Genomic DNA, 13,095 nt, shown 5'->3' with positions numbered 1-13,095 from the left:
AAATACTTCATGGTCTGAGTGTTTGTAAAACGACGTGTTTCTTCCTATATTATTATGTTACTAGTACAATACCCCACCAAGCATGAGGGATTTTATCAAGATATACTTTAAAAAAATACCAAGAAAAATTTCTTGTCGACTTTAAAATCAGAGTATGAAGCTTTTCATAAAATATTGAATTGAAAATTTATATAAGAAAAAATATATCCGATTCTCTCAAATGACAGAAATGCTCAGTTTATAAATCTTCTTTTCTTAAATTTTCGTTTGATCCAGTACATTGAAAAGCAACAGTAGAATGAAAAGATACGAGAGAAAATGTAAGAATGGCAAAAATATATATTTGAAAAGCCACAAGAGTTCCAACAATAATTAGAAATTATTTTCTGTTCGTGACTTTCTCGAGTGTAATAATAAATTGAAATTCGATAAATTGAATTGTGAGTTGCGAATAATAGCAAAATTTTTCTTTTCTTATTCACCTTCGTCTATCATTCCCGTATTTCCGATATGAAGCGTGCGGTAAAAAAATTATAGAATAGAATTAATGGCATAGCCACATAATCTTAATGTATATTAGAAATACAATTACGACGACGATCTACGAGGAGGATGATGACGATAGAAATAAAAATCATGATACAGCGGAGGAAGTAAAAAATCCAAATCTAATTAGGACTTGAATTAAGCTTCTGATGATTTCAGACAAGATTGAAATTGATTTCATTTAATATTTTCAATCAATTAGGGAGAAAAAATACGGTAGATGGATGAATAGATCAATGAATGTGGAGTACGGGAATCTATAAACATTCAAACAAGCCATACGATCTTTACCAATTGAAAATCATCATGCATGAGTAAAATTAATGACTCCTGAATAAAAACAGTCAAAACAAATCTAACTGTTTGTGTTTAGTGATCGGAGAACATTTCCCTCTTCCCTCAGTTTTGCTCTTGCTATTATATGGAGCTGTCATTTTTGATTTTCTTAAATTAATCACTTTTGAAAGGCGGGAGGTTTTGTGTGGTTCATTTCTACAACCGAGTCGAGTAGATAAAATAAAAGAGACATTAAAAAGAAGCAAAAAATAACAAAGACAAAAGAAGAAGAGGAGAAGAAATGAAGAAAAAAAAGAGTGCGGCTAATGAGGGAAGGAAACGCGCAATGGATGAATAAATAGATGTTTGTGAACAAAGCCTATCATAAATCAAACGAATGTAAATAGCTGGCTTGATTGATTCCACTGAGTGTCAGTGACAGCATAAGATTATTGACATTTTAGCTTCCGAATAGAACACACTAGCCAAACAGCATGGTGGCCAAATTTTTTCCACCAAAATCAAAATCCTCATTAAAAGTTTTAAATGTACGTTAATACAAACTTAAGTTCTGCTATAACTTTTGATTAAAGCCTTTTCAATTAAGGGAAATTTTTGGGAAATTTGCGATTTTTGATACTCAAAATAAATTGATTAAGTTTTGAATTCCGCACTAAAATACGTTTTGATGATATATTCTACAAATTTCATGACACTCCACAGCAAAACTCTTCCTCCTAAGCATTACATAATTTCCAAACATTATGTTACTTAAATGCGTTCCGACAATAAAGAAAACTTTTGATTCCAAACTTTGCTATTATTTATTTTTCAAATTTCTGGATTTTGATTTAACGAGAGCGAACTCATTTGCTTGTAAAGGTGAGGGGTAAAATCCCCGAAAAATATTATTCCCACAGCCCAGCGGGATAAAAACCCCGAAAACCGCAAATTTTTATATGTTCCCTGCGGGATAATATTCCCACTTAGAAATGTACGTGGGATTATTATCCTGCCGGGAAAATATTAATCCCACATATATTTTCAAGTGGGATTTTTATCTTCCAGGAAGATAATATTTCCACTTACATTTCCAAGTGGGAATATTATCCTCGTGGACCACGATTAAAATCCTGCTTTAACTTAAATCCGGGAATTAAAAGAGTCCTTGTGGATAAAAATTCCACTTGTATTTTCAAGTGGGGTTTTTATCCTCAAAGATTTTCATGAAGATAAAAATTTCGCTAAAGTCGGTGGCTAAATGTTCGCTTATTTTAGCGAATATTAAAGTATTGTAGAAGGTTTAATTCCAGATTTAGTTCTTGGAAGTGACTTGGACTCAACTGGACCTTGTGTTTATGGTCGAAGAGACTAAGACTCTACGCGGAAGAATCATGTCAACAATACTATTTGATTGATAGGTAAGATAAGAAAGAAGTCAGAAAGGATTGAGGGGAACACTTGGCTGGAAAAGCGCAAGCTTCTGATGACTGTGGTAATATTAGGGGCCACTTTCTTACAAAGCTTTACGATGAGACCCTCTTTCCAATCCTCTATGCACTACTCTAGGGACCAAATCTAATCAAAAAATGGCTTGAGCATCTTTCCCGTGGCATTTGCATCCACTTTAAGGATTTCAGAAGGAATAGCATCGCAATCTGCTACCATTTTCAGTTTCTTGACTGCCTCAACTATTTCTTTCATGCTTGCTGATTTCGTCTTAATTGGAAAAGCTTGGGGACTGTCGATTGTTTCAACAACTGTTCCATCTCTTTGTTCCTTCCTCAAAGTGGTCTCTCCACCTAGCAGTCTGCTCATCAAAAGTGAACAAGACTTTTCCCTCTTTTGATTTTATTGGCGCCTGTTTTCTTACTGAATGTCTACCAAGCTCTTTAATAGTATTACAATGGCCCCTAATATTACCACAGTCATCAGAAGCTTGCGCTTTTCCAGCCAAGTGTTCCCCTCAATCCTTTCTGACTTCTTTCTTATCTTACCTATCAATCAAATAGTATTGTTGACATGATTCTTCCGCGTAGAGTCTTAGTCTCTTCGACCATAAACACAAGGTCCAGTTGAGTCCAAGTCACTTCCAAGAACTAAATCTGGAATTAAACCTTCTACAATACTTTAATATTCGCTAAAATAAGCGAACATTTAGCCACCGACTTTAGCGAAATTTTTATCTTCATGAAAATCTTTGAGGATAAAAACCCCACTTGAAAATACAAGTGGAATTTTTATCCACAAGGACTCTTTTAATTCCCGGATTTAAGTTAAACCAGGATTTTAATCGTGGTCCACGAGGATAATATTCCCACTTGGAAATGTAAGTGGAAATATTATCTTCCTGGAAGATAAAAATCCCACTTGAAAATATATGTGGGATTAATATTTTCCCGGCAGGATAATAATCCCACGTACATTTCTAAGTGGGAATATTATCCCGCAGGGAACATATTAAAATTTGCGGTTTTCGGGGTTTTTATCTCGCTGGGCTGTGGGAATAATATTTTTCGGGGATTTTACCCCTCACCCTTGTAAACATGTTACATCTTTGACGTGAGGCATGTAATACGAACCACATTCGAAAATTTCGAAAAGATTATATTAAATGAAATGAGCAGGGATTTACATTAAAATTCATGTCATTAACTTCGACATGGTATATGTATCAAATATCTTCTTTTCATGATTAATCATGTGTTGCATAATATATTGTAAAAAATATTTCATTCAGAATCAAAATCTGTAACCTAAAAAAATATTTGCAAAATTCTCTTTTGGAATATTTATGTAAAAACAGCGGAAAACCACATTCATAGTAGTGAATGCCATTAGTTCATTAGAGTGATTAATTTGGCGCAATGTCAAATGCTCAGTACGTGTACATTTTCTGAAGAGATATATCGCACATCTCATTTGAGATATTTAGAAGCAACGAAAGAATTTTTTAAAGAAAAAGAAGAAGTAAAACCTTTAAAGTGATTTATTTTGTAATGGAAATTTTTAAAAAGAAAACAACAGAAACAAAAAATTGAGGAAAGTGGGACATTGAAGTGAGGAAAAGAATTAGAAAATTTTAAAACGTGTTCCACCTGAAAACCCTAAGATAAAGCGGCCGTTAAAAGTAAATTATGTATGTCTTAAATATATTTTTACTCATATGACGCATTTTCTTAGTATTTTGAATGAGAATAAGAAGAAGAACAGAGAAAATGGAAATGAAAACATATCCAAAAAGGCATGTGACTTGACTTAGCACATTTTTTTCGATCCGATTTTGTTGCTATTGCTTCATGCCCGTCTCTTTAATAAACTTGTCAATCACTTTCAAAGTCCAAAAAAAGATAAGCCATTTCAATTTTCTTTCCTCCTTTCACTCACATCTATTTTTATATATGTGTACAATAGTACGGCATGTCATGATGTAATAGGTATTAGCATCATCTCCATGGTTTAAAAATATGAATACCGCGTGTATTATCTACTAAATCATCCATATTACGTTTGATGTTTTAAATATTTTTCAGTCTTAATTGATAAGTTCTCATTCCGCCAAGTGGAAAATTTTACGTTGGTCTTATTGCCATATCACAGATCTTTCTAGATATATCGAGAATTTTGTTTGTCCTGACGAATTCAATTTTAATTATTACAGAATATTTCTTTATATTTGCGAAATTGTAACTGTCATATTAGCATTTTTATTAGTAAATGGCATTGGTTCTATAGAAAAATCGATTTATAGACCTACTAAATTAACAGAATACGAATGCTCAGCATGTTATACGAGAGAATTCTATTGATTCTACATCGATTACAATACAGTTGTTGAAATTGACAATTAATTTTATTATCTTCATACAGATAGTCGACCATTCAACTTAATGTTGATGCCCATTACGTGAACGTATGAATGAATACGATGACTGAATTTATATAGCAATTATTGAAAAAAAAAATGAGAATTTGAGAGAGATGAACGATACAGAGAAAGTAAATCGGGATAGGGAAATTGCATAACTTTTTCTTCTCTTCTCATCGGTCAGTTTTTTCCCTACGTCGATTACTAGAGAATGTATATACACATTCTATAAAAGAATTTATCTACATTTTTTTTCTGAGTGCGATAGTCATGGCGAAAACACATGTCCAAATAAAAACTTGATGTGTATTGTGAAGCGTTTTTAATGTCTTTTTTATGACATTGTAAGCAAGAAAAAGAAGATAGACTGTGGGGAAAGCGGCCTGAATGAGTAGATGATCACATTAAAATAATACATAATAAGTTAAGTTTAGCTCAAATTCATTCTTTCAAATAAAACGACATGAATCAATTTGATTTATTCTTAATTTGTTTGTTCAGATTTTTTGAGCTTCTTTCTACAATAAATATGTAGGAATACTTCGAATCATTTCATACTGTATTTTCGGCATTCTTTTAAAACAAAATTAACTTTTTTGGCAAATAAATTAATCGAACTTTTGAAGGATTAAGACAATGCTTTACTACCTAAAAGTAATTTTCGAATCTGAACTTAAAAATTTGCCATAAATCCATTGGATTACATCTTAACCATTTGTTGACATTTCTGATAAAAGTACTTTCAATGCTTTCAGAACACAAAGTTAAAATTAGTAAATGCCAGAGTTGTCTTGATAGGCACAACTTGATTAGGATTTAAAAAGAGAAAAGGCACGTTTCATGTTTTAATTTGACCACGTTGACAGTTAGGATTTCGAAATTTGTGACTAAATGTGGCTATGTGGCCTTTGTGTCTCAATACAACTCTAGTAAAAACTGATTATAATCGTGCATATATAAAGAGATTGTAACTATTTATATACTTTTAATTGGAATTTATTTAGAATTTTCAAAATATTTTTATAAGAAAACTTAGTATTCAATAACATTTTTTTAACCCATTTTTCTACTTATTTCTGTGTCAAAAGAGATTTCGTCCATTTGATGTATTAAATATGAAAGAAATAGTACACAGCACGATGACCTAATGCAAAACAGTAAAAATTGTAGATTTATATCTTTGGTGTTATGCAAACAAATTTATGCGACAAATTTACCATGAAAATTTATGATATGCCACCACTCTGAACTCTATCTACATATTCTTTCCTTTTTAACGTTTTCACAATGTGTATATGTCTCATATAAATCAAGTTGAATGTTTACATTTGACTTAGTCATCAATTTATCGACTATAAGCTATTATACAAGCATTTGCGTGAAATGATGCAAAAGGCAGTGATTCACTTCTCTCTATTTGTATTCTGTATATGTATGTAATTACAAAAGTTTTACAAAATTTTCTTTTTCTCCTGCTTGTCTTGAAAACATTTTTTGTTGGGAAATAATGAAAAAATATTTTTTTGTATTTTTACGGTCGATAAAACATTGAAGGAACAAAATAAAATGTTTTGTAAATGTTCCATTGAATTTGCCTACAATACATGATGATGTCTATTCTAATATTGTTAGTACTATAAATACTTTGCTCTTTTATCTCCTAAAAAAGTAACATAAAATTCAACTTTTTAACCTTTCAATTATGTTTCTATGACATAGTAAATAAAAGCTTTTTTGCCTTATTCTTTGTTATTTCTTGAAAAACTATAAATACTTTATTTAAAATTTCTTAGAAGTATTAATGTTTTTCTGTGGAATTGACCTTATTTTTCTGAAGTTCGCTCTTTCATAAATAATTTTCTAAGAAGAATTTGAAAATAAATAGAGCAAAATGTACAATAAAGTGTATAAATTACTAAAATAATAGAATATGTATCAAAATATCACGCTTGATTTATTATAGAAAATTTGTAAAAAAAAATATTATATTTTTAAAGTATAATCAATCATGGAAACTCACTAATTAAAATTAATGAGGATATTAATAAATTTTAAAAGTTGGCAAGATTAACTTATAAAAATTTAGAACTGTTCTGAATTATGTCAAAGTTTTTTTTTAATGAGATTTAAAGTAAGATGAATAATATTGTATACAATATTTCAAAAATATACAATATTTTGTAAATTTACGTACATACTATGAAAATCAATGTATTTGTGGAGTTTAGGCTCGAATTTGAAAGGCTACCAATTTTCGGCCAGTCATGTATGATATTGTGAAGTCAATAAGTTTCATTTGTTACTTCCTGTTTTTCAATTGCACCTGTTTTCATAAATCCTCCAAACACACTCACACTAATATCTGCAAGCTAAATTAAATGATCTCAAATTGGAATCAATAAAAGTTTGTCTAGTTCATTACACGTTGAAAGATGATAATCAAAATGAAATAGTATTGATTGCCCATTTAGTCATAAAAATTGTGTATCTGAAACTTCATATGAGAAATCAAAGGTGTAATAAAGATGACTCAAAGATTTAATTAAAAACATCTAAAAGAAGTTCAAAGAGTAGATAGATGAATTTGATCGTATTTTGAAATTATTATCAAGAAGTTAGTAGAAGATTATTATCTTTTGTGTGGTTTTAATAAAACAGTGAAATATTTAATGAAACCGAGTGGGTATAAAGATATATCTGCAATTTTTGTTTAAACTTTTTACTTCCATACATTAAAGATGTTTTTCATAATTTATATTTAGAGTTATTTACAAATGACCTTTATCAAATAATGATACTTTCTTCTCGATATTACCAAGCTAGCGCTTAAAAGGTCAAAAATACAATAACCATACTTTTTTTCAATTTGGCTATGTTTCTTCTCAATTATCTCAACTGATCTAGACTACATTAATTCAAATTGCGAATATATTCCCACATTGTCTGAAGCCTTATTCAAACAATTTACCGAGCGATACAAATGAATCGCTAAACCTCTTTTATTAAGACCAACCATATGAACTGCAGTCATATGTTCGCCAAATTGAGGCGACTTCGATTTGGTGCTAATAAATATGGTGTCGCTCGGGATACCTTCCATTTAATGAAATAATAACAGTGCATAAGTTTATTTTGAGTCTAAATTCATACAAAAGTATCTAAACATTTGACTTTGAAATTTAGCTTTGAAATTTCAAGTAGAACATGGAGTAAGAGAATAATGGATCCTTCTCGTATATATTTCCTAAATGGAGGTATTTTCCCCATAAAAATTGTTTCAATATAAACAAGTTACAAAATCAAAAGAAAAAAGTTTATTTAGAAGTAGGAAAGAATTTTTACAATATAAACATGAGAAGTTATTAATGAGTGACAGAAAGGTCGTTGTATCGTTTCTCTCAATACATTTCAATCTAAAGCATTCTGAATGTTTCTCAGGTTTTGTTCGCTTACAATTTATTTTCGACAGTTGATGAAACAGAGTTGATTTTACATTTACGAACACATGTATGTAGGAAGACCCTAATAATAATTATTAACAAATTTCGCGAAGGTTTAATTTTATTTACAATCTCTAAAAGCGCCATCACTGTAGGTTGTTGTAGTAAAAATCTTTTCTTTTTTGATCTGTATTTTTAAAGGCTTAAATTCAAGAGAAGTTCAGATAACTAAAAGTTGTTATGAAATGAACCACAACAGACTTGCGAATGGCACACACACTTTTCAAGCTATTCGTGGAGGAGTAAAATTTATGGTAAATGCCGGTGAATAAAATCATTTGATTGTTTAAATGATGATGATACTTTGCCACATTAATTCTTTTGTTTTCTTTACATATAAAATCTCCTGAATCATTCAAAAAATATTTCCATCAACTAGTTGTTGATTTTCTTTTTTTGAAAATTTATACATAAATTTAATCTTGCTTGAATGTTGTATAGCATTTTCTCATTCACATCAGACTATACCGTATGAGTGAAAATAAACGAGTGAAGTAAATGTTTAATTGGTTATAGTTGTTACACATTCTACGGACACCTGTCGCTGTCAATTAAAATGAAAACAACAAAAAAATGTGATAACTTGCACGAAGTCATGAGCTTCCATGCTTTCTAAATTCATTAAAGAGGAATTATTGGAATATTAAATCTTAATGCAGTTTTCGGATTATTCATATTTTTAAGAAAGAATACAGAGAATGAGGTCTTTAGCCTTGAACAAACTATAAGGTCCAGCTGAAAACTGCAAGCATGCGCATCTGAAATGCAGTCCTTTGAATTTAAAGTTAAATCAATGTTAAATTCTGAAAAATAATATATTTTTTGTGAAATTCAATTTTACGCTTTAAGTATTTTGTCAATTGAAAATAAGCAGACTCCTTTATACGACATTGAAGATAGAAAACGATTTTTTTTTCGTGCTACAATTCCTAGTTCCATACGAGAATTTTATACGAAAACACGTTATAAACCTTTCTCAACAGCAATTGTTATTAATCCTATTCGTCGCATTTTCAACTGTTTTAATGTGTTTATAATATTGTTGTACAATTTCTCAAATTTCCTCTTTTTTCTCTGTCGAATTTGAAACGCCATGGGTGCTGAAGCAATAAAACACAATGCGCGAATTAATTTGTGAGAATTTTTTTTCACTTCTCAACAGCGGTATAACTCGAATTAAATTAATTGAAACATAAAACACGACTACATATCTCTTTCTGTTAAGCGACTAAAAGGAATGTGTTATCTCCAAGCTTAAATCAGATTGTCTCGCGTTTATTTTCGTCATAAATTCCAAGACTAATGGCGTTAGCGACATACAAAAACAACCCACATCTTTTCGACTATTTTTCTTTAAATTTTCTCTCTCTCATGCTTGTGCTGTAAAGAACACTTTTGTTATAAGCATCCATTCTGGAAAAATATACGTTTATAACTGAAAATTTTTATCCCTCCTTATTTAAGTATTTTTTTCGCAAAATTTTCACTTAAAATCATTAATCATCACCTAACAGATTTTCACAAGTTACATCTTTTACCACAACAATTTTCCCATGTTTTGAAATGTGTTAAGACACAACTTTTCCTACAATCTACAAAAATTAATTTTTTTTTTGTCGAAATAAGAAGATATGTTTAGAAACATTAGCAGTTTATTTAACTAATAGGATCTATATTTTCATGATACAATATCATCATTTTTCAATGTTCCATACTTTTATATTAAAAAGCAACAACAATATGCATACATGTTCTAAAAACGAATTCATTACGTCGCTTTAAAATATTAAATTTAAAATCTCTTAATCCTATTAAGAAAAATTACTTCAAATATGTTTAAGTCTAAGTAAAATAAAAATTTATTTATTTTTAGTTTACTACGTAAGCAAGGTTGTTGATCTGTGAGCAAAAATTTTCATCACAATATTAAACTTGCTAAAACAATATTTGTAGATAAAAATGACCTATGAAGTCAGCAGACAAAAATGTCATCAAACATGATTCATAATACTTTTAAAATGATTTTTTAAGGTTCGTCCAAAATTGCAGGCCTGTATTCTCTGACGAACCATAAGATACAATCCATTACTGCAGGGCTGCGCACCTAAAATGCAGAACTCAATTTTTTACTTTTGAACTGGAACTCGTAAATTATCAACTAGAAAATCCATAACTTAGCTAAGTCGTATACGAAATAAATTAATTAGGTAGCATTAGAAATTGATTTTTTTTAGATAGAACAAGAAACGAAAAACAGAAAATCACATAAAAAACTTTCCAAGAAGGTCTTGATAATAAATTTAACACAACAGAGCAAGAATTTCATTGAACATTTATTGTGCTGAAAAAAATGAACAGAATTATTTACATCAAGAAGAATTTGTGGAAAAGAGATGAGAAGCTAGCAAAAATTCAAGATTAATGACTTTGTGAATTAAAGAGTTGCTTGTTTTTTTCCTCATATCTATATTCAGCTCTAACATCTCATTGGGAAACTCGAAAGCGTTTTCGATCGTCTGCTTCATGGGGAAATAATTTGCTATATTTTTCTTTAAACTCCTATAAGATTTTCAATGTTTTATTTAATCCATTCATTTAAACTTTAATAAACATTAGTACATGAGGATTTCAAATACGCTCTTTTTCAAATCTCTGTTTATTCCACACAGTTGGAAGTTTTTCTCATATTCACGCCTTAATTACTTGAAATTTACTCGTTAATGTCAATTATTAATCATTCATGATGTGATGATATTTAAATTATGAAAATGTTAAGGTCCATAGGAGATCAAATGAAGTATTCTCGTTGAGATTTCTGTAGTTCCTGTTTACATTAACTCTTTTGAAATGAGTGTCGGAGTATCATTTACATTCGACAGGTTCTATTCTATGATTCATTCAAATTTTCCTTGATGTATGATTATTCATTCTCTCATTTAATAACAAAAATAAAAGTCTTCTTGATATCGAGGAACTTAAGCTCTTTCTTGCTTATCCATCAGTATTTAATTAACAAATGCTTTTTTGATCAGTACGATAAACGCATTTTTCCTCCTATAATTCTAAATACAGTAACATCCAAGTATTTTTTCTTATTTACAAAATAAGATCCAAAACCAGGTCCAATACGATACATTTCAGTTCAAGACTCACAATATTGTAAATCACATCATGTAATAATCTCCATGCCCCTCTTGATTGAAAATTTTCAATATTGAGACTTGACTCTCATATAAACTTGTAATATAATCCCCTACCTACTTTTGATAAATTTGAAAATCTCAGATGCTTAATTGATTCTAAGCTAATTTTGAAAATTCGGTGTTATTCTCTTATTATTATTTTATTCTCGGTCTATTAGAAAATCTAATAAGTATGCATAAAAAATTAATCTTTCTACTAAAGTAAAGTTTTCAATTAATTTATTAAAAACACATCATCATTTTCAATATGTAACTTTAATAATACTCATTTGACATAATCATAATGTATTTCACACTTCTCAACTACATATATTTTACTCTAAATACATATTTTAATGCAAATGCATATGAGATAATTAAAATTACTCTTATGAGAGAAGGAAGACAAAAAAACATGAAAATTTATCATAGACAGCATGCTTTAAATGAATTGCAATGCTCTATATTCCCTCAGAAAACAGCAAAATTATTTTTTTATGCTATTAAAAGCTAAATCACAGTGACATATTTTTCACTCATAATAATACACATTTTTTTTAATTGCAGATACACTTCTCGTAATTAAAAATGGCTGTAAATTCCGTAAGTTTCTCGAAGCAAAATGTAATGTAAAACACAATGCAATTTCATCTAGACTGACTAGCAGAATAGTAGAGATTACAATGGGAATATGTCATTTACTTTCTTTCGTATGTATTTTTGTACATGTATCATATGTCGTCTCGTAGCACGACATAAATTAGAGGTTTAGATCGGAAAATATTAATAACAGCATTTTTCATTTCCAATATTAATATTATTTGAAAATTTTAAAGTTAAAAATTATCTTAAATTTTTTTCCGTCGTATGACAGAATATGTCCAATACGACATGACTTGAGAATCTCTAATAAATATAAATTTTTAAAACTACAAACTTTTGTAGTCTATTTTTATAAGCATACAAAGTATGAAATGTTTGCAACACTCTTTGTAATGACTGTAATCATTTGCAGAACTGCATTGCCACAAAATACATACAATGTATAATAAAGCGTGAGAGTAGAAACAAATATATATTTATAAATATATAGTTGAGGAGTAAGGGGGAAAAAATTTTAATTAAAAAAGTTTTGATGTATCGAATTATACATGTACGAAGGTTTTAATGGCGTCTCTTTAACTTTCAAGTCTTGTATATGCATAAATGCACTTTTAGTATGCATCACTCTTCACCATTTATTTGGGTAGAAAGATCTTCTCTAAAAAAATCATAAAAAGCTTTTTGGCATGCATTCTCATTTCTTTAACAATGATTCATCAAATGAAAAGCGATTAATCTCATTATTATGTGCTTTACTCTGACTGTGTATAGCTATGAGATAATTTAATGTAATTTATCTTTTGCAACCGTGAAACTGTTCATTTCCGCTGTGTGCATGAGATTTATTTATAAAATTATAAAGTGATATATTTAAACATTGAATTCTCTCTCTCCCTCATACTGTATCAACCTGTATAATTTGCAATATGCAAGTTCCAAAAATTAATCCTAATGAAATAAGTTTTAATTACATAATTTTTTATTTTACTTAATCCTTCCTCACCAATATTGCTTCTCTTATGTGTGTGCTTTCGCAATCAATAATGATCAATTATTTAGCTTTCAATTTATGGATTTGGTATTTTTGCGAAATAAATTTTATCGTTTATTGGTATTTGCA

At 29.5% G+C, this 13,095-nt stretch overlaps 1 protein-coding gene across 4 annotated transcripts in view; it reads left to right on the top strand.

Moving 5' to 3' along the window:
- The window catches only part of LOC139096195 (uncharacterized), a 45,562-nt gene that overhangs the window by 8,468 nt on the left and 23,999 nt on the right, over positions 1-13,095 (top strand). For all 4 annotated transcript variants that reach the window (XM_070647886.1, XM_070647888.1, XM_070647885.1 and 1 more), the window contains exon 3: positions 11,940-11,975. In XM_070647886.1, coding sequence (XP_070503987.1) covers positions 11,961-11,975 — 15 coding nt within the window. In that variant the 5' untranslated portion in view covers positions 11,940-11,960. The remainder of the gene's footprint in view (positions 1-11,939; positions 11,976-13,095) is intronic.

Source organism: Chironomus tepperi, unplaced genomic scaffold, assembly GCF_022539635.2.
Source record: "Chironomus tepperi strain 1889 unplaced genomic scaffold, CSIRO-AGI_Ctep_v1 contig_376, whole genome shotgun sequence".
In the NCBI taxonomy this organism is placed as follows: Eukaryota; Metazoa; Arthropoda; class Insecta; order Diptera; family Chironomidae; genus Chironomus; species Chironomus tepperi.
The sequence above is the reverse complement of the archived record's forward strand: the minus strand, read 5'-3'. Positions and strand labels throughout refer to the sequence as shown.